The 19654-nt window shown below is 39.9% G+C and overlaps 1 protein-coding gene across 1 annotated transcript in view; it reads left to right on the top strand.

Annotated features, from left to right (window-relative positions):
* swi2 (Protein singed wings 2) overlaps positions 1-19654 on the top strand; it is a 91080-nt gene that overhangs the window by 58540 nt on the left and 12886 nt on the right. The window contains exon 3 of the mRNA XM_083135027.1: positions 18656-18801. Within this exon, the coding sequence (XP_082991153.1) occupies positions 18656-18801 (146 nt within the window). The remainder of the gene's footprint in view (positions 1-18655; positions 18802-19654) is intronic.

The following is a 19654-nucleotide window of genomic DNA, read 5'->3' as shown; positions in this document are numbered from 1 at the left end:
TCAATCAATCAACCAAACGTATGAGTAAATTTTTAAAAAAATCTATCAAAATCATTTTATTTTTAAGCCGGCAAAGTGATAACAGGGTGAACCTAAGAATATAAGATACTCTTGTCTTGTCTCGTTGGGCTGCAATAGTTTCGGGAATGTATGCCTACGATTTGGAAGAGGGGTTGTCAATTGAGTGTCTTTCGAAAAGGTCACCCCTCCCTTAAACTTGAAACAAGTTAGTTCCCGCTGCATCTTCAGCGTTGTCCTGTTTTTCCGTTTGTCTGACAATCTTAATATAGAAGTTTATACTCTATCCTTGAACTGCTGACAACTGTCACTATTGCCAACAAGAGCAAATTGATGACGTGGAGAATGCGGCATTCTAAGCATCTGCCAATGCATGACATCAAAGCTCTTCGTATGCTCTTGCTCCCTGAGATAACCGAGGGTCACTCTTTCTGCAAATGTGTGTAACGCATCGAGGAATTGGCGGGTTCATCCAGTTAAAACCAGCAACCTTCTTGCAGAAGAGAATGCTTTATAAATCAGCCGAGGTATTGCTGTACCATAGAAAGTGTATGCTAGCATTTATGTGATTCCAAAATCGCAATGGGATCACTTCTTGCTCCTAACTTGTCGGCAGCCTGGATATACCCATGGACTAAACGGGTTTTCTATCTTATAGGATGTACTTCCCTCCAAAATCCACGCATTACTTTGCCTCGGCTGATTAAAGAATTTGCATCCCTATATTTGATTCGATTTTATTTTTATTTAGCGTCGCTTTTTTGCCATTTTTGCTATTCGCGACAGGTAGGATGAGTTATGGTAAGATGAACTTGATGAAGGGACACCCACAAAGGACACCCGTGTCCAGGCCGGGTTCGAACCCGTGACCCCTATTGTCGTAACGCGCTGTAACATTAATAAATTCATCATATCATCAATCATCCTCATATTTGCGATTAGCCAAAAGTGGCAGAAAAGCGAAGTAAAATTAGCCAAATCAATGAATCAATCAACAAAGTAGCAAACTTACAAATTTTCACATAACGTAAAAACGATAAAATATACAGGGTGGGAAATAACCTTTTGCTAGGGGTCTGCAGGAAAAAGTAACAACAATTAAGAAATTATGGTAATACCAAATGTTTACTTCGACAAACGTGGTTACAAAAACAAAATTAAAAGTTAGTTCACGCTAAACCACCTTGCTTCAAGGCAAATGCTAAAACGAAGACCTTCCTCGGCGAAATGGCATTGACTTCTTCAGCAGTTCTGAATGGCCGGGTGCATCACCGGACCTGAATGCAGCGGAGCACTTTGGGGCTATTCTGAAGGACGCAGTTGAGTCCTTGATGATAGTGGAACTCGGACCGGACCGCTATTCCCGTCCAACACTCCTTGCACATCTGGAACAAGTCCTCCGTGACATGGAATGGAATACGGACTGTTTGCGAATCTTCTGAGCTCCTACCCTGATCGTCTTCGTGCTGTGAGAGAAGCAAACGGCGGACATACTAACTTTTAATTTTGTTTTTGTAACCACAATTGTCGTAGTAAACATTTGGTATTACTATAATTTCTTAATTGTTGTTACTTTTTACTGTGGACCCCTAGCAGAAGGTTATTTCCCACCCTGTAGATTAGAATTCGAAGTGTATGCATATTTGTACTTAGCCTATATCACCCAGAACCTCACCGCGGAAACGTAACCCCCAGAGAGTTCCATCTTACTTAGCTCATGGCACTTACTTAGCTCATATTTTCCAATATTGAGATTTGGTCTATATATGTACATAGTGCAAGGGTAATTCAATTCGCAAGTTAATGTATGGCTATTGTCACTAACATTCATCAGAGAACTCTCACACTTATATTGTACATAATTCACATAAAATATCAAGCAAAACTCACGTTTATTATTGTTTAAAGAAGAAGTAAGTAGTGAAAATATCGATCTAGCTAGTACTTCAAATTTCGGGGACCAGTATGCCCAGGTGAAAATTGAATGGTTTTGAAATTCGAAGGGAAAAAAATCCTTCCATGCACCCTTATGTACATTTTAATACATTTTCCCTTACGAATAGACAGACAGATTTGCAAACATTGGTGATTTATGTGGTCTTCCTAGCTGTGCCGTTCCCGAGATATGATGAATTGCATGGCTCGTTTTCAGCTTTGCTGATCATTACACTAAAACGGTGAAAGAAAATGTAATGCCCACGTGATCAACTTGATATAGCTTTCCTATATTAATATTCTCGTTCGTTTTAACTAGAAGTGACAAGGTAAATATGCCTTACTGAAAAAGCTTCCAAATGGAAACTCTGAAAGGACTCGGATGGGTGGGTAAATATTTGCACAGCCTGCTGGGAAAAGTAACAAGTGGGTAGGCGTGTCCCAACCACTAATTGCTGCAATCAGTGTCAACTTTGAGATACGAGATTTTTTTAATCTTAAGTGCATGCTTAACAGCAAGTGCTGATAAGAGACAATATTCCATGCTCCTTTTTTTATGAACATGCTTGCTTGACATGTGCAACGTCACCTCATTAGTTTTGCACTTCAAAGGTGTTTGGCAGTAGTTTCTGTTATCTTTGATTTCCACAATTTTTTTATTTAATTTTTAGAATGAACCCAAAGAGCTTGTTCTGGTAGTCAGAGGAACAGGAGTTTGGATTCTCGTAATCGACGTATAATAGCCGAAATAGAGAGACACACTTCCTTGAAGCATCAAATTCAAGGCCACACCAACTTTAAAAAATCCTTCCCTTCCCCTTCTTCCGTTAGAAAATGCTGGAACGTAAAGTGGTAAATTGCTTTGGGTTGTAGTACTGTAGTAGGCATTGATATTTTTCTTGATTGACGTCTCTCTACACCATGAGGATGAATAATGGTTAGACCGAATTGGCGAATTGATGGAAGGGCTCCAGGGCACCCTGGCTACAAAATCGAGTCGACCTCTCAACGTGCTATGTCAACGAGGCGCCTAGTACTGAATTAAAAGGCCCTCAATTTTCAACTGCGTGGCATGGGCGGAGTTTGAGCTGTTGCTTTTGGGGGGGGGGCAGACTCTGGGAGAAGCATATGATGTACCTGAGGGTTGTTGAATATCCCCTAGCTTATAAGGGATCCGGAGACCTTACTCCGGAAATTAAAAAACAACAACTTAACAATACTGAGTTCTAGGCCTTTTAGATTTGAAAATGTTAAATTTCCTCGCTTAAGTAAACAAATATTAATTAGTATATTTGTTGTCAGTTTTAAAAGAAACAAAACAGTACGATTATTGCATTTTGCATTTCATTATTTTTTTATTGATACAATACTCGTATTACTTTAAAAACGTTACGGTACAATAGTAAGCTTCAGAAATTTTACAAAAATTAAATTGAAAAGTTCTTTTGATGCCTCGGCAGTAACTGTTGACTCAACACAAAGTCATTTTACGTTTTTCTTTCTTTAAACTGTACACATCAATCAAATCGTCTAAGTCCCGCTATTGCGGCGCAATTACCGCACATGCCATCATGCCAAACGTCAAGATTTGCGGAATGGCTTCATAACAAAAATGTAGTAACTGAACTTAATCATGTGTTATTTTTTTAGTCTTTTTTAAGTTGGGGGGCCTATGCGCGTGGTACCCTTACGAGCAGGCGGGCTCTGAATCATCCTATGCTAATTATTTAGTTATTTTTTTATTTTTCTGTAATGAGACTCAACTACAGTTGGATGACGAATTGCATTGTCTACGCAATCATAGCTTGTACAGGGCGATTCAAGACTCCTCAACTCTGGTTTTATAAGTTATTGGATGAAGAATTGGAAAATATTTTACTCAATCTGCTGTGACAACCACCGCAGTGACTAAAGGAACTTTCAGATCAAAGACACGCACGCCAGGCGAGTGACACGACAACTGCATGTGTCGCCCGGACTGAGCCGTTTTCTGAATAGCGTAGTCTCGCTCTGTTACTCGCGCATGCGCGGTAAATGTTTTCTTATATACTGAATGGGTCTGCGATAGGGTGGGTATGTACTTGGTAGAAGCAGGACACTGCCGTCTAAACAGCTGGATGCAATGCCTGTGATTCCTCCCTCAATAAACCTTTTCGAGCAGGCCTCATCTCCAGGAAGGTATCAACTCGGAGCAAGCCCCCGCACCTACCGACCTGTAGGGTGAGATGAGTCAAGACAAGAGCTTAATAAACCTTTTCCTGCTTCCCCAAAAATGGCAATAGTTATTAGACTGAAGAGTTCAATGAATCTCTAACTACGCACGTAATGGTTAGGCTGGAGAGTTCCTGTGAACTAACCGACCTCTAACCCGTTGTGATTCCTCCCACCCGCAAAACAAGCTTTTATACCAGGGCCGCTCTAAGAACCGGTTCCCGTTCACAGCGCAGAACGGTTATTTCCACAAAATAATTTTTCCCTGCTGGCTGCTTTGGCAGAGAAGGGATTTTAAGGTTGCCGCTTGTAGTTCAAACAGGGGGCCAGCGGTAGGCGTAATTGGCTGTTTCGCCGCAAGTTCCTTCGTAGGTAAAAGCGGCAACAGTGGGTGACTACCATAAAGGCGGTCTCCGCGCCGGCTGTTATTGTGGTGGTACTCTAACAATAAATTATGTGCGAGATTCATGGCGTATTGAAGTTTCGGGCTTCCGCCCTGTCACGTGGTGCAGCATGGTCATCCACATATGCCGCAAACAACAATTCGCAGCATTTTTATTCTGGTTTTATAACAAATTATTATTTTTAAATTGGATTCCGTGGCTTTTGTAATAATTTTGGTTAGAGCCTAATGTTTCGAGGTCAGAATCAGCTTAACGGGGCGAAGATCAAGTCCGCAAGTACTTGCGAAGCCAGCGAAACTACACTTAAAGGTCGTTTACTTTACCTTCACCCTGTAGCTCAGGTTGCAGAACATCCAGTCCTGGGGCTCCCCGTGGAGCCGATGCTGATTCTTCCGTTACCACGGCAACCGTTAACCAAGGTCGGAGGATGCGAACATTTCTATTGAATTACCGGTCGAAAAGAGAGCGAGGAATCGGAAGGGTCTCATCACATCATTCGCTTGTCTGCAGCAGCTAATAAAATGGCCGGCGGAATTATGTGCTTGTTTCTGCGTTAGAGGAAAGAAATGGCTCTATTCGCAATGCCAGCTGCGGATAATGCTACCACGAGACCATTGGATGAGGCAGCAAAGATCTTTGCAAGGGACAATAACCCTTTAGGATCCTGCGAAGACAATCCGAGACAGAGAAACTGTATTGAAAAACGTTTTACGAAATCCTTTGGTATTTTTGATGGCACTGTTCCGCATCAGCTATCGTTTTCTCACTAACTACCAGAGACATGGATGAATGACAAGGGGAGCGACCTCCCCCCCCCCCGTAAAATGAATTTCAAACCAAAATTATGTATTTCACACATATAATTTTAGTTCAGTCACAGTAATTTATGTTAATTATTAGAAGCGCGTTGCATGAACATAACTTCAAACTAAAAGAGAGTTTTTTGAAGGGACAGCGCTATTATGAGAGGAAAATATGTCTCGTTTGCCCCCCGGTAAACAATTACCTTGCTTCTCCGTTCTTGGAAGAATCCTACGGACGTCCATGATCAGAGATACAAACATACACTGTGGTGACTTCGCAGGCATAGCTCGATAGGAAGCACGCCATCCATATCGGTCCATCTATCAGCCCGTGAACAGTGGCGTATGTAGGATTTTGTTTCAGGATTCCAACTTTTTGCTGTATTGTTTCTTTGGTGTCCAACTTCTGATACGATGACATCTAAATTGTTGAAACGTGTATAGACTTGGCCACAATAACAGAAAAAAATCCACTACTTTTCTTTTTATTTGAACCAACTTTGCCAGGTCACTGAATGTATATTCACATTAAATTAGGAGCTCCGAAAATTATCTTGCTAAAGCAAAATAAATAATGTAAAACCTTAATGTTGTGTTTTTTTTTCGATGTACTGTCACTTAGCATAAAAACGTGCAACAAATATTACATAAGGAGCCTTGTAACATTTTACAAATCGGTTCTAATTTTTGTGGTATATTCCAGAAACAAAAGCAGGACTAAAGAAATTGAAATTGTTATGTATGTTTAAATGTATACTACCATTCTTAATTCAAAGAATAAATGGTTCCATTATTTACAAAATTCCGAAAATTAGAGTTTTATGTTAGAGGTCACACAACATAAAAATTATGTCTAAAATTTTGCCCTAATGTTCGTCTCTAAGTGTTAGTAACAAAATAGAATAACTATGAATTTCATTGCATTAACTGTATGAAATGTAAAAGGAATAATGAATAACAGTTGTGCTAGATATTCATTCATCTGATGGATCAAGTAGAAGATCCTCTACAGGGATATAATAACAATAATAATACAAATTGGCTTATTTCATGATAATAGTTGTTTTTTATCTACTATTCAAAGTTTTATCAATGCCTGATCTTCCTAAAAAAAAATCTGGCGACGTCCATGATACATTTATGTATGTATGTGTGTGTGTGTGTAGGTAGGACCGATACACTTGTTCCAGGTTTAATTGTACCGGGTGTCCCAGAAGTCTTTCCCTGATTACAAACTTCATTCGTATCCGCTATATGCAAGGTAGAGATGTGAAAGTAGTGCCAAAATGTTGTAAAACTAACTAAGTTTATTTGCAGGTTTCAGTAATGTGACTGTAGTGTAGCAGTGTCAGTGCCAAGGAATCCGGAATTAATGCTCTTGACATCAAGTGGCATCTTTCCATACAATGTTTCTTGGACTTGACAGGATTTGGGAATGAAGATAAATGCAGTTTTTTAAATACCAACTTATTGATGACAGATATTCTAGACGAAAGAATTCTGTACATGTGAAAGTTCCTCTGCACTGTTATTGGTGACCGGGTCTCGTGATACCAGAGGACATGCTGTGCTTTTCCCTGATTTATGAACATTTTCGGTTTTCTGGGCACTGACACTGCTACACTACAGCCACATTACTCAAACCTGCAACAAATAAACTTGGTTAGTTTTCCAACATTTTGGCACCACTTTCACATCTCTACCTTGCATATAGCGGATATGAATAAAATTTGTAATCAGGGAAAGACTTCTGGGACACCTGGTATAATGTCCCAAATTTTTATTCATTGCCCATCACAACGGCTCGTCCGGGGTGCAGTTATTCCTACCACCGCCTCTGACGACATCGTGAAGGTCCCTGTTGGAAATTTACCTTGACAGTTCCATGGCGCTCTCGCTTGCAGCCATCAGTGTATTAAGTGTGTCAAAGTGTCTTGTGATCTCTACATTGATGTTGAAAGCCTTTTACGTATTGCTTTTTATCATTTGGTAAACACACGTGTTCCTATGTCATCAACTCTTCCAATTGTGCACCACTCACTCCTCATGAAGGCAGGGTATTATGATGAACATCTGCCTCCTCTGCATATGAACGGAAGGCAGTCTTGTGTATTTTTAGACGCAAGGCACAATTGCCAGGCTGTATTGGTTCAGGAATCATATAATCATAGCCTGCCGTTTGTTTGCGGGTTTGTTGCAGAATATATTACCTACGGATCTCAACTGAAATGCGTCACCACAAAAGATTGTAGATTTTATACTTGATGCACAATGACTCTCTGAGGTTTATGCTAACTAACCATTATTTCTTGAAACAGATAATTTCAAGTACATGCGAAAATTAAAGTGGTTTTAACAAGAAATGGGAACCTTTTTCTTTAAAAATGCACAAGTTTTATAAATTTATCTAACAAATCGTTGTTTAAGAAGGATGTAGGTGATTTTTTTTTTAAAAAAATATGTATTTTCAAATTTTGTGTTCTTGGAAATTTCAGTGAAATACTGATGTATCGTTGGTATATAATCAGTGGCAAAGCTAAGGCGTAAATACTGGGTAGGCTGAAAAATCTGCTTATATTTTTTTTTATACAGCAGGTCCATGCGTCTATTCTTGTTGGTCGCAAAAGTATCAATTACTCTTTGCTTGAAGCCTTGATCAATAGAAAGTTCTTTAACCAGTTTTTTTTCAATGGCTATTGTACTGAGAGAACTTAATCTTTCATTTTTCATTGAATTACGGAGATAATGTTTTACTCTCTTGAGGGTCCTCATACTTCTTTCGGATGAAGCTGTTGTAACAGGGAATGTCAAGACCAACTTGGTAAGTTGTGTTACTTCTTTGTAGATTGTTTGAAGATCATTGCTAACTATGAATTTTAGAAGATCTGCAGGTAAATGCTTTTTTTCATCAGCATAGATACTCTTTAAATCATTTTCTAATCGTTCTTTGTTGAAAAATGGATATGTGGACAGAAGGTTACTTAATTTCATCACAGGAAAATGTAGTTTATATTCCCCAAAGCTATTTTGGTCTACCAATTCAACAAATTTTATCATTTCAAGATCTCCAAAACGTATTTCCAGTTGTACAGTCAGTGTGTCCAAGATTTCTTAGGTTCAGCATCTGAGAGCCACGAAGTCTTGTTCACTTACATTTATTTTACTGCAAATCATCTTAGAGTTTTCGACACATAATTTCACAGTATTATATTTTTATAACATAAATACACTATGTGACACACACACAAACACACGCGCGCATGCACTTGAAGTAAATTAACATTCAACAATGCAGCGCGTGAACGACGCACTTTGCACAAGAAAACTAGAAGCACAACAGGTTTGGTTCTGAGGCTAGCCGCTTTTACCCAGCGAATCGGCAGTCCCCTCCCCTTACACTCCCCTTCCACCTACACAGAGCTCACGCTGTAGCTGCCTTTTAACGCGAGGCTTTTCGTCAAAAGCCTCACAGTTCAGACCGAACGCGCTCTCTCTTTCTGGCCTGACTGACGAGATATCTGGAAGGATCGGCGGAACCAAACGCTCGGATTACATAGTTTAATTCGTTTAATGAACTTTACAGGGTACAAGAACATTTTAATTTCAACATTTTTTGGGTAGGCTAAGCCTCAAAAGCCTCATAGGAGCTTCGCCACTGTATATAATATAAAAGAGAGAAAGACGGGCTGATCCAGTCGCAGCGCGTCTGTCTGTCACTCGGGAGACCCGAGTGGGTGATAGGTGGAAATCTTTCTAGCAGTGTCCCCTGCATGGAGGAGCTCTGGGGTTCACCCATTCTCTAATAAATGTACCTGCGAGCAAGCCAGGGGGTTGCCGGAGCGTGATGCTGATGCTTGTGAATGTGTGGGGTCCTACCTCCACATCCCCCGTATGCCTTAATGATAATGTGCAAGGTGTAGCTAGGTACCTTATACACAATACACAGGGTGTTACTAAAGTTCGTTTCCAACGCTTAGGAGGTGATTCTACAAGTGAAAATAAACACAAAAGTTCCTGTGACGAAATGCCGAAAACGGCACCCATTCGGAGTTATTGAATTTGGGAAAAGTGGGAAAATTATGATTACAAGGAAATATTGGCACAACGGCCAAACATATGACCGCGGCGAAGGGCGTTCCACAAAGAAATGCGTCATGCTCTATTCAAAAAAGGACATGGCTGATGTGTGAAGTTGATGCGCAAGGGATTCCCCAAAGGAAGCGAATGGGTCTGTTGAAGTCATGGGGTAGAGAAGGGTTTAGCGAGATGTGTTGTCGGCATTTATATATATAGGGTGTCGCAAAACTCTTTCAACAACGCTTGAGTGCTGGTAGATATCATAAAAACAAGTAACTTTTCCCTATAAAGTTTACCTCGTAAGCGCTTAGTTTCTGCGCTATAAGCGCTTAAAATCTATCCTGTACGTATGCAACCCAACACAGCAAACGCTTGCTCTGACATAACTACCAGGGGCGCGTGGCAGGGTTGCCACTAGCTTTCCTCGTTAAGAGAGACGACTTAAAAACAACAACTTGGGAGTCTTGCCTGAACAAAATCCAAAACATTAATGGTACTTGCGATGTTGTAAGAAGCATTGACAGTATTTATAAACTGACCAAGACAAATAATGGGCAGACTGAAATTCAAGATTGCTCATTCTAAAATATCTCCATAATTGATTGATTGATCTGGTTTATTTTAATTCGTTTTTCTGCCACCTTTGGCTAATCGCGAAGATGAGGATCATATGATGAAATAACAAATGACACCAATGTCTAGACCAGGATTTAAACCCGAGATACTTGGCGCCGTAGCGAGCTGTGCTAACCACATCACCACGGAGTGTTTCGTGTATCATGCGATATCAACAATTGCAAGGGACACGTGAGATAGGGGAAATCCACGAACGAACAAATGTAAACATGATGTGTTTGCTGCCTCGTCTCGAACACGGAGACTGTAATGTTATTACAATTTATTTATTAGAAAATTATTCCTATCTGTGTTATTGCTAATCGTGTTCGTCTCATAAGGAAATAATTGCAATGCTCTTTTAATTTAATGATTGATTGATTTGCTTTACTTTACTTCTCTTCTTGTGCCACTTTTGGTTAATTTGCAAAGATGGGGATGAGTGATGATATGATGAATTTGATGAATGGGCCCTCACAAACATCCATGCCCAGGCCAGGATTCGAACCCGGGAACCTTGGCGTCGTAGAGCGAAGTGCTAACCACTCCGGCACGGGGGGCGGCTCTGCGTGTTCGAAACGAGGTAGCAAACACATCATGTTTACATTTGTTCGTTCGTGGATTTCCCCTATCTCACGTGTCCCTTGCAATTGTTGATATCGCATGATACACGAAACACTCCGTGGTGATGTGGTTGTTGTTTTCAAGTCGTCTGTCTTAACGAGGAAAGCTAGTGGCAACCCTGCCATGCGCCCCTGGTAGTTATGTCAGAGCAAGCGTTTGTTGTGTTGGGTTGCATACGTACAGGATAGATTTTAAGCGCTTATAGCGCAGAAACTAAGCGCTTTCGAGGTAAACTTTATAGGGAAAAGTTACTTGTTTTTATGATATCTACCAGCACCCAAGCGTTGTTGAAAGAGTTTTGCGACACCCTGTATATATATATATATACAGGGTGACTGGTAATTAGATGTATTCCCTGAAAGGGGTTAAAGTAGAGACAATTTGCAATAAATTTTACCATATGATACCCCGTCCGAAAATTAGTAGTTTTCGAGATAATCGAGTTTCTATTGTTTTTTCTAAAAATGACAATTTTCCACATAAAAAGATGAATTGAGAAAAAACTGATAATTGTAGGGAACTTATTTAAGCGTTTTCGGATAGCTAACAAACAAGTGGTTCGTTTAAAAAAAAGTTTTTTCCAAATAACAATCACATGTAAGTACCGGGTGGGTCTAAACTTACAAGTGATGATAAAAAAATGCACTGTTAGTTTACTTGGCAACGTATTAATAACAAAAATGGTATGACACGAACCGTACAAATTACTTAAATTACTTCCTTGAGTCATCAGCTATCCAACAAGGTACAAATGTTGCTAACATTTACATTTGTGTACAAGAAATAATACTTCATTCATCTTCATGTGTATGGAATCAATGAACAATACAATTAAAGAACATTACACGTCTTGCTCAAAGTGGGCACCTCCGTTACGAATGCAGGCACGTAAGTTTTTACGGACATTTGGTCTCTTAACTCGTGAAGTGATGGTGGCCTTGACGTGTTGACCAGCTGTTAAGATCCTCTCCCTGAGCTCTTCTTGCGAGTTTACCGGTGCCTTGTCATGTGGCTCCAAATGTAAAAGTCGCAAGGCGTCAAATCGGGGGATCGAGCCGGCCAGGGAATCGGTCCGCCTCGGCCAATCCATTTCTTTGGGTACTTTTCATCCAGCCACTGTCGCACGCCCAGGCAGAAGTATGGATGGACGTAATCAACAATCATTTGATCGAGCCATTTTTCCTGCCCCAAATCTTAAATGGCATCACTTATGAACATTTTTTGCGGAACGGGATGGCAATGTTGTTGGAGGATGTGCCTCTAGCTACAAGACGTGACATGATTTATCAGCATGATGACTGCCCAGCTCGATCCCCCGATCGATTCGACGATTATTTCTTGTACACAAATGTAAATGTTAGCAACATTTGTACCTTGTTGGATAGCTGATGACTCAAGGAAGTAATTTAAGTAATTTGTACGGTTCGTGTCATACCATTTTTGTTATTAATACGTTGCCAAGTAAACTAACAGTGCATTTTTTTATCATCACTTGTAAGTTTAGACCCACCCGGTACTTACATGTGATTGTTATTTGGAAAAAACTTTTTTTAAACGAACCACTTGTTTGTTAGCTATCAGAAAACGCTTAAATAAGTTCCCTACAATTATCAGTTTTTCTCAATTCATCTTTTTATGTGGAAAATTGTCATTTTTAGAAAAAACATTAGAAACTCGATTATCTCGAAAACTACTATTTTTCGGACGGGGTATCATATGGTAAAATTTATTGCAAATTGTCTCTACTTTAACCCCTTTCAGGGAATACATCTAATTACCAGTCACCCTGTATATATACACACATATTTAACAACTGTGTTTCCAGTAATGGTATGTATGGGTCTTCCTGGTGACGTAATGGTAGCGTCGTCGCCTTATAATCAAGGGATCTCGGGTTCGATACCCGGTGGACGCACATAGTGGTTCGCATCCTACTTTAAACTGTAGGTCTAGTCCCGATTAGTCTACCTGTGTATAAAATGGACTTACAGCAAAATCTCAAAAAAGTCATAATATTTACAGTTATGCATGATTTATCAGTACCCAGTGAGAAGGATTTCTGATAGACGTGAAAGTTAAAATATGTTTATCGACGGAGTAAACATCCACCCTCAATGCGTCCTTGCTTGCAGGGCATGCAGGCACACACACACACACACACACCCCCACACACCCCCCCCACACACACACACACCCACCCACACACACACACACACACAGTTTTTGTAACATTCCTGCCACCCTTAAAAAAAAGGTACAAGTGCACGTGTACCTCAGCCGGCGCAGCACTTGCGCGTTCATTGTTTCCTTAACCTACTCTAAGAGGATGTTGATTGTTGTTAACAGACAAATAAGAAAAATACGAGCGTGACTTTCATGGTTGGACGGATCTGGTATCTACAACCAAATACTTGTGTTTACTTCGCCCTTGTTATGCAGTTGCTCCTTCGCAAATAAACAATTTCCTGGCAGGATCGGCACAGACTCAATAATTGAGGCGCAAGTGCTATTGACGTCATCGTAGCTGAGTTACAGAGGAAGTCTAATCCTCTCCACAGCTCCTTAACTGCATTGCTCTCCATCGGTAGGAAAGGTGATAACAGTTTGTTGTGTAAGAGTTTGTGTACAGTAGCGATAAATTCCTCTGAGTTCAGACTAAAAGTAATACACTTTAAACTGAGAGGTGAGGAGCCCCAACACAGTGAATTGAACATGACATAACGTGCAAGGATATATTAATAGCTATATGAAAAGTATCGTTATTGCTTTTATGTCTCTTGTATGCAATCCATGGAATATCAGTACAGGAAAGGAGATGCTGAACAGAGACGTTTCTTGACCCTGAACTTGAGGCGTTTCTGTGAACAAATATTTCAAATTTTCTCCGTACAATTTACATGTACATTTAAAAATATTTAGAGTAATTGAATTATGTACGCAATCAACTGAATGTATTAAATCAGTTTGAATGGCTGCTGAAGTACCACGGAAAACTGTAGAAGTCATGAAAATGTTATTTTAATGGGGATCAAACGCGGTACTTGCAATAAGGAATTTCATATAATTGCCATTATATAGAGATGCTGAAGTTTCCTCGTGGCCTTGAATTGTTTGTTTTGTTAAATACCAGGGCATTATCAACCTCTATATTATTTCCAGTTCTTTTTTTCCTTTCTCCATTATGTGGCTCTGGAGCTGCGGTGGTCTAGTCGATAGGATGCCACGTGGGAGACTCGGGGTCGACTCCCGGGGTGGGTAGTCTAAGGTCGACTTTTTTCCGACCTTGTCCCCATATAAAACGGCTGTAGGGCTCACCCAGGCCTCCACGCCAACGACCTGCTTGCCTTACCGCTGCGCTGCGTTCGTATAATGGTTGGTTGGTTGATTTGGTGTTTTAAGTCCACTTTATGCACAGTAAGGCTAATCGGGACTGGACCTATCGAACCCGGGACCCCTTGATTACAAGGCGAAGACGCTATCACTGCACCATCGGGGAGGCCCTCGTTCGTATAATGCTTGGAGCCTGTGGCACAACCAGTGACGTGCGGTGACGTCGACATTTGGGGTAGCAGTCAGTGGCGTGCTCAAGGGAGGTGGGGTTGGTGTGGGTCACACCCCTCCCCCCTTTAGTGCCCAGTATTCCTAAAAAAAAGAATGTCAATAACAGGAAAAGATTACAAAATGATGAATGAGTACTAAAAAAAGTACACGTAAACCCCACCCACATTCGAAAATAAAAAACGATTTGGTTTGACTACTAAGCCAGATATTCTGGGTTAGAATCTCGCCTTGACCATGGGTATTCTTTGTGTGTGTCCCTTCATCAATTTTATCGTATCATCTTCGCGATTAGCCAAAAATGGCGGAAAAACGAAGTAAAATAAACCAAATCGAGCAATCAAACAATGATTTGATTTCATTTCATTTTTGTTACTTAGCGTCGCTTTTTTGTCACATTTGGTTAATAGCGAAGATGATACGATAAAATTAATGAAGGTACAAACACAAAGAACACCCATGCCCAGGACGGGGTTCGAACCCGGAACTCCTGGTGTAGTAGCGCGCTGTGATAACCACTCCCGCACAGTTGGTTGATTTGGTGTTTTAAGTCCACTTTATGCACAGAAACAAAACAGGAAACAAAACACACCTTTTTGTAGTTTCTTCAATAATATTCATTTGGCTTTTTGAGTTCTGAGATACATTTTTCATTCCAAATTATTTCATTATTCACTGCAGAGTACAACACATAGGACAAGAATGCGCACTCATCACGAGTTCGAATCCTGGCCTGGATTGTTCATATGAGGTCCCTTCATCAATTTCATCATATCATCACTCATCCTCATTATCGCAATAACCAAATGTGGCAGAAAAGCGAAGTAAAATAAACCAATCCAAGAACAATATGAACGCGCGTTCTGTTGCCCAAATAAATACATCCGTATTTATGACTGTTAGAGGCCAAGAGTAGTATATTTAAATAGAACACTACTAAAACGAGAGTCAGAGAGAGCTCGAGCACATATTTGCAATTTAATCATTATATATTCGATACTTGAAAAAAACGAAAGAAAGCATAACATTATTGTCTGCACATAACACGTTCCCATTTCATAAATAATAAAACTACATCCCATATTATACATACATATTGTACAACGTGTAAAATGTGTAAATACAGAGAACTGCAGAAAATTTTACCCTGAGTTCTTTCGTGGATTTACAAAAAAATCTATGAGAAACCAATCCCCTATCTGTCCTATAGGAGATAGACTGTGGGACCTGAAAGCCTGGGCTTTCAACCATTGCAGCGGGGGAGGGGGCAAGGGAGGTAGAGGTAAAAATCTTCCTTTTCTTTTGGGCGTCCGTTTCTACCTGGAAACTGGTCTGGCGGAAGAAGAGCGAGCTAGGGTATCCAGCCAGCTTTGCCCGCGGAGAACACCGATGGACGAGAAGAGCATGGAAAATAAGGTGTTGCATGTGAGCTGTGGTGGCTTTAACAAGACAATAAATATTGTGATTTGAATATAATTCGAGATGTGAGATTGATTGATCTATCTCTGCTAGACTAGCTACTCCTCAGTGCACGTCACTGGGCACAACCACAGGGGGAGGCAGGACCCACCCACAACCTTCCTTGGACTAGCAAGACTAGCAGAATCGTAGAGTAGCGGGACATAATGATACTCAAGATGGAATTGCTTTTTACGTATTTCTTGCATTTTTTTTCTTCCAGACGGCCAAGGACACATGCAGTTTTTTTTTATTTATTTTTTTATCTGTAACTCCTTGCACCCTAGGTGGGTGCGGGGCTTAGAGCACATAACATGCGCGATGCCTATAACGAAAAGTATTTAAAAATCAGAGATCTCAGTGTATTAACATTTTGCTGCTAATTTTATCATTTTGCCTGCCCCTAAAATCGTACATACACCCGTCAAAGTTTAAAATTTCGTTTATTCTGAAAGTCTGATTCCCAAAGTAGTATCATTTTTTACTTCCATTTTCACTTTCAACTGCCTTTATTGGCATTATCTATTAGTCTGTCGGCCAAATTTCAACTTCTCTTGGCGTCTTTGATGTAAAGTTTTCAACGATCTCCCCGTGATCTAGAAACGAGGAAATTCTCTTCTCAACGATATGTAGTTGATCTCAAGTAATTTTTGATAAGTTTCGGAAAACTTGTCTCAACACTAGCTACAGTAACAGATATTGTCAACGAAATTCTCAATGCAATGTTCGTGTTTGGAAAGGAGTCTGAAAGGTGCCGAATGTATTGTATGTATAGCGTGTTCTGCTGTATTAATTTCCTGAGGTAAGAAATCACGGTAACACTTTCAGTTCTGAACTTAAATCACAGCCGTCAATATCGCGACATTCGCCATGGCTCAATGTTCTATCCAAATCTTTACAATGCTTGGCTAATTCTTCTTGAGTCATACCCCGTAACCGATCACTTTACGCATTGTAAGTGTAAAACAAAATTATCATCTTACAAGTATTTTTAATATTATATTTTCCGATGAGGATAAATACTTTATTTTATTCTGTATGGGAATGGACTGGCACGGGGCATTAGGCGAGTGCCCGAGCTGCCACCCCCTAAGGCCGGCTCTGACGCCCTGTATCCATATGGGTTCATTGAAGATTTATTGTTTTCAAGGGAAGGCGACGCCGATCAGAATGTTACATAGTCGACTTTCGGACTCGCCACCGAAGGTCCCGGGTTCGAATCCAGGCTTGGGCATTTTTGTGAGTGTTCTTTCATCAACTTCATCTAATCATCACTCATTCTCATCAATGCAATTGGCTAAACTTTGCAGGAAAGAGACGTTAAATAACAAAAATACAAATGCTCATTTATTATTGTTGGTTTTAATTTCTTGTTGGAAGACGAACACCCCTGCAACTTTTAATCAACCAATGGCCCGAAGAGGTTTATACGTGTTCAATGTTCCATTTTCTAAATCATCATCTTGGAAAACCATCACAAACCATTCTATTGAATGCAATACGCATTAATGTTGTGATATGAATTAACCAAAAAAAAAAAATATATATATCTAAAATATCCCTGAAGTCACCGACATTTCCCTTCAATTTACATTCTACCAAAGTCCAGCAACAGTTTTCTCATTGTATTCGATAAACCACATGCAAGTTAGATTTTGTGTAATGTACGTACATCTGTTTGTATGGAGAATGAAGTGGGTAATTTAGTTTCAAGAAATTTAAATATATGAGATGACTCAGGAGAAGGTTGTTGCCACCTCCCTCCTCCTTATTTTGCTTATGGTCCACATAAGTGCGATCAATGCATTGTAATTGTAATTGTAATTTATTCTCGTTCTGCTGACTACATTGTTGATATTTCTATCTGCAGTAGTATAGAACACGTCATTTGTTACATATAACATTAGCATGATTACAGTACAGATACATCCACTTGATTATGTATATGGGATGCAGCATAATTAAAGTTACAATTATATATTATTGAATGAGGTATTTATTGTGTGATGTAATGACACCTACTATTCAATATACCACGTTTTTCTAGATTTTCTTCAACTTCGTGTGCCATTTCCTTCCGTTCTTCATCTCTATATTATCGCGTTACGACGCCAGGGGTCCCGGGTTCGAATTCCGGCCTGGCCATGGATGTTTGTGAGTGTTCATTCATCAATTTCATCATATCATCACTCATCCCCATCTTGCGAAAAGTGGAAAAACAAGCGAAGTAAAATAAAACAAATAAATCACAAATCAATCAATCTATAAGAAGCTGAGGATCACCATATTCAAAACATCGCTAAATCATGTGAGAAAGTGTGAAATGGGGGGGGGGGGGATTGGGAAACAAAGAGTAAGAAATTGTTACTGATTCTATGGAATGTTCACAACATTAATAAAAGAATCATTTGCTAACTTACGCTGTATTGCAATTTGAACATAGAATTTTCAAAATTTCGTACATGCAATATTACAACAAGGGATCACAGTCGCCAGGCTGAAATTTTTAGTCGCCATGGCGACCTGGCGACCGGGATTTTTCGAGTCCTTCCCTTAACAGTAGCGGCGATTGGGTGTCAAGACTGGGGGACAAGACAGTTACTTTGGCCTCCCTGATGGCTTAGTGGTAACATCGTCGTCTTGTAATCAAGGGGTCCCATGTTCAATACCCGGTGGAGGCACATAGTGGTTCGGATCCCACTTTAAACTGTAGGTCCAGTCCCGATTAGCCTATCTGTGCATAAAGTGGACTTAGAAAACAATCAACCAACCAACCAAGACAGCTACTTTCTCTTGGTTGACAAATCTTAGCATTAAGAGACCATAGTGTAGGGACAACTGCCCCCTCCCTCCCTGCCTATTGCCGCCACTGGGCCTTAAATTTATAATGTTTCAGTTTCTTGCATCATATTTCCAACACATGTTTAAAAACCTTCATATCTATTCTGGTAGGCAATACACTCAATTGCACAGATGACCTCTTCTGGTTGTTGGACACAGAGGACTATGCGGTGCAGAAGTTGGTTGACCTTGACGAGCTTCAGTGTCGAGGAACCTATGAGGGAAAGCCAGCACTGCAGGTGTTATCACTGTTAAAGGTAGGTAGGAATGAACAAGTGGCTTTGACTGTGTTTAGGAGATCCATAAAATAAAATTAGATCCTCAAAAGTAAAATTCTACCATAATTTTGCAGACTGTCTGTGCAGTCACACTTATAGTAGAACTAATAGAAACTGTCCTTTTCCTGTAGTGACATTTTTTTTTATTGCTGGACATGATGTATAATACACCAGTAGTATCTTACATGTATTATAAAATTCTAGTTTTACCAAATAATTACTTGTAAAGGAATCAATAAAACCCTTTTCCGATAGTCCTTGTTCAATTCCCCAGTGGGAATTCCAAAATGTCCATGTCGATCCTGCATCATGAGGACAATTGGGGAGAAATAGTTAGGGAGTAAGGGAAGTAGAAGAACAGCAACAATGCATTGACTATGTGTCACCCAATGAAAAGTAGCTTGGAGGGCAGGCAGTGGCAGACACCGCACGGAGTACTTATGGTTGTATTTCTTTAGAAAACAATACTGCAATCTATGATTTTGTTTGTGTGTAGAGAGGATTGCACAATGGTTTAAACCACTGATCACAAAGATTGCCCTAGTGCTGAGGTTACTGTTTAATTCAATCCAATGAGAGGTCACAAGTCGTAAAATGCATGTAAATTTAAGATTGGGGCCTAAATCAACCAATTTAGTTATCATTTTTAATGATCATGCGACTAATCATAAGTATAATGCAGTAGTATGAATTATTTGAATTTGTTGGGCAATAGGTAATAGGTTGGAAATTTCATTATATTTTCCAATCAATTTTATACTTTGCTAACTTCATTGTGACTCTGAGTGCAAATGACTACTTGGTGAAATTAACAAGATAACAACCAGAAAGA

Source organism: Lepisma saccharinum, chromosome 14 (genome assembly GCF_977018435.1).
Source record: "Lepisma saccharinum chromosome 14, izLepSacc3.1, whole genome shotgun sequence".
Taxonomy (NCBI): Eukaryota; Metazoa; Arthropoda; class Insecta; order Zygentoma; family Lepismatidae; genus Lepisma; species Lepisma saccharinum.
The sequence above is the reverse complement of the archived record's forward strand: the minus strand, read 5'-3'. Positions and strand labels throughout refer to the sequence as shown.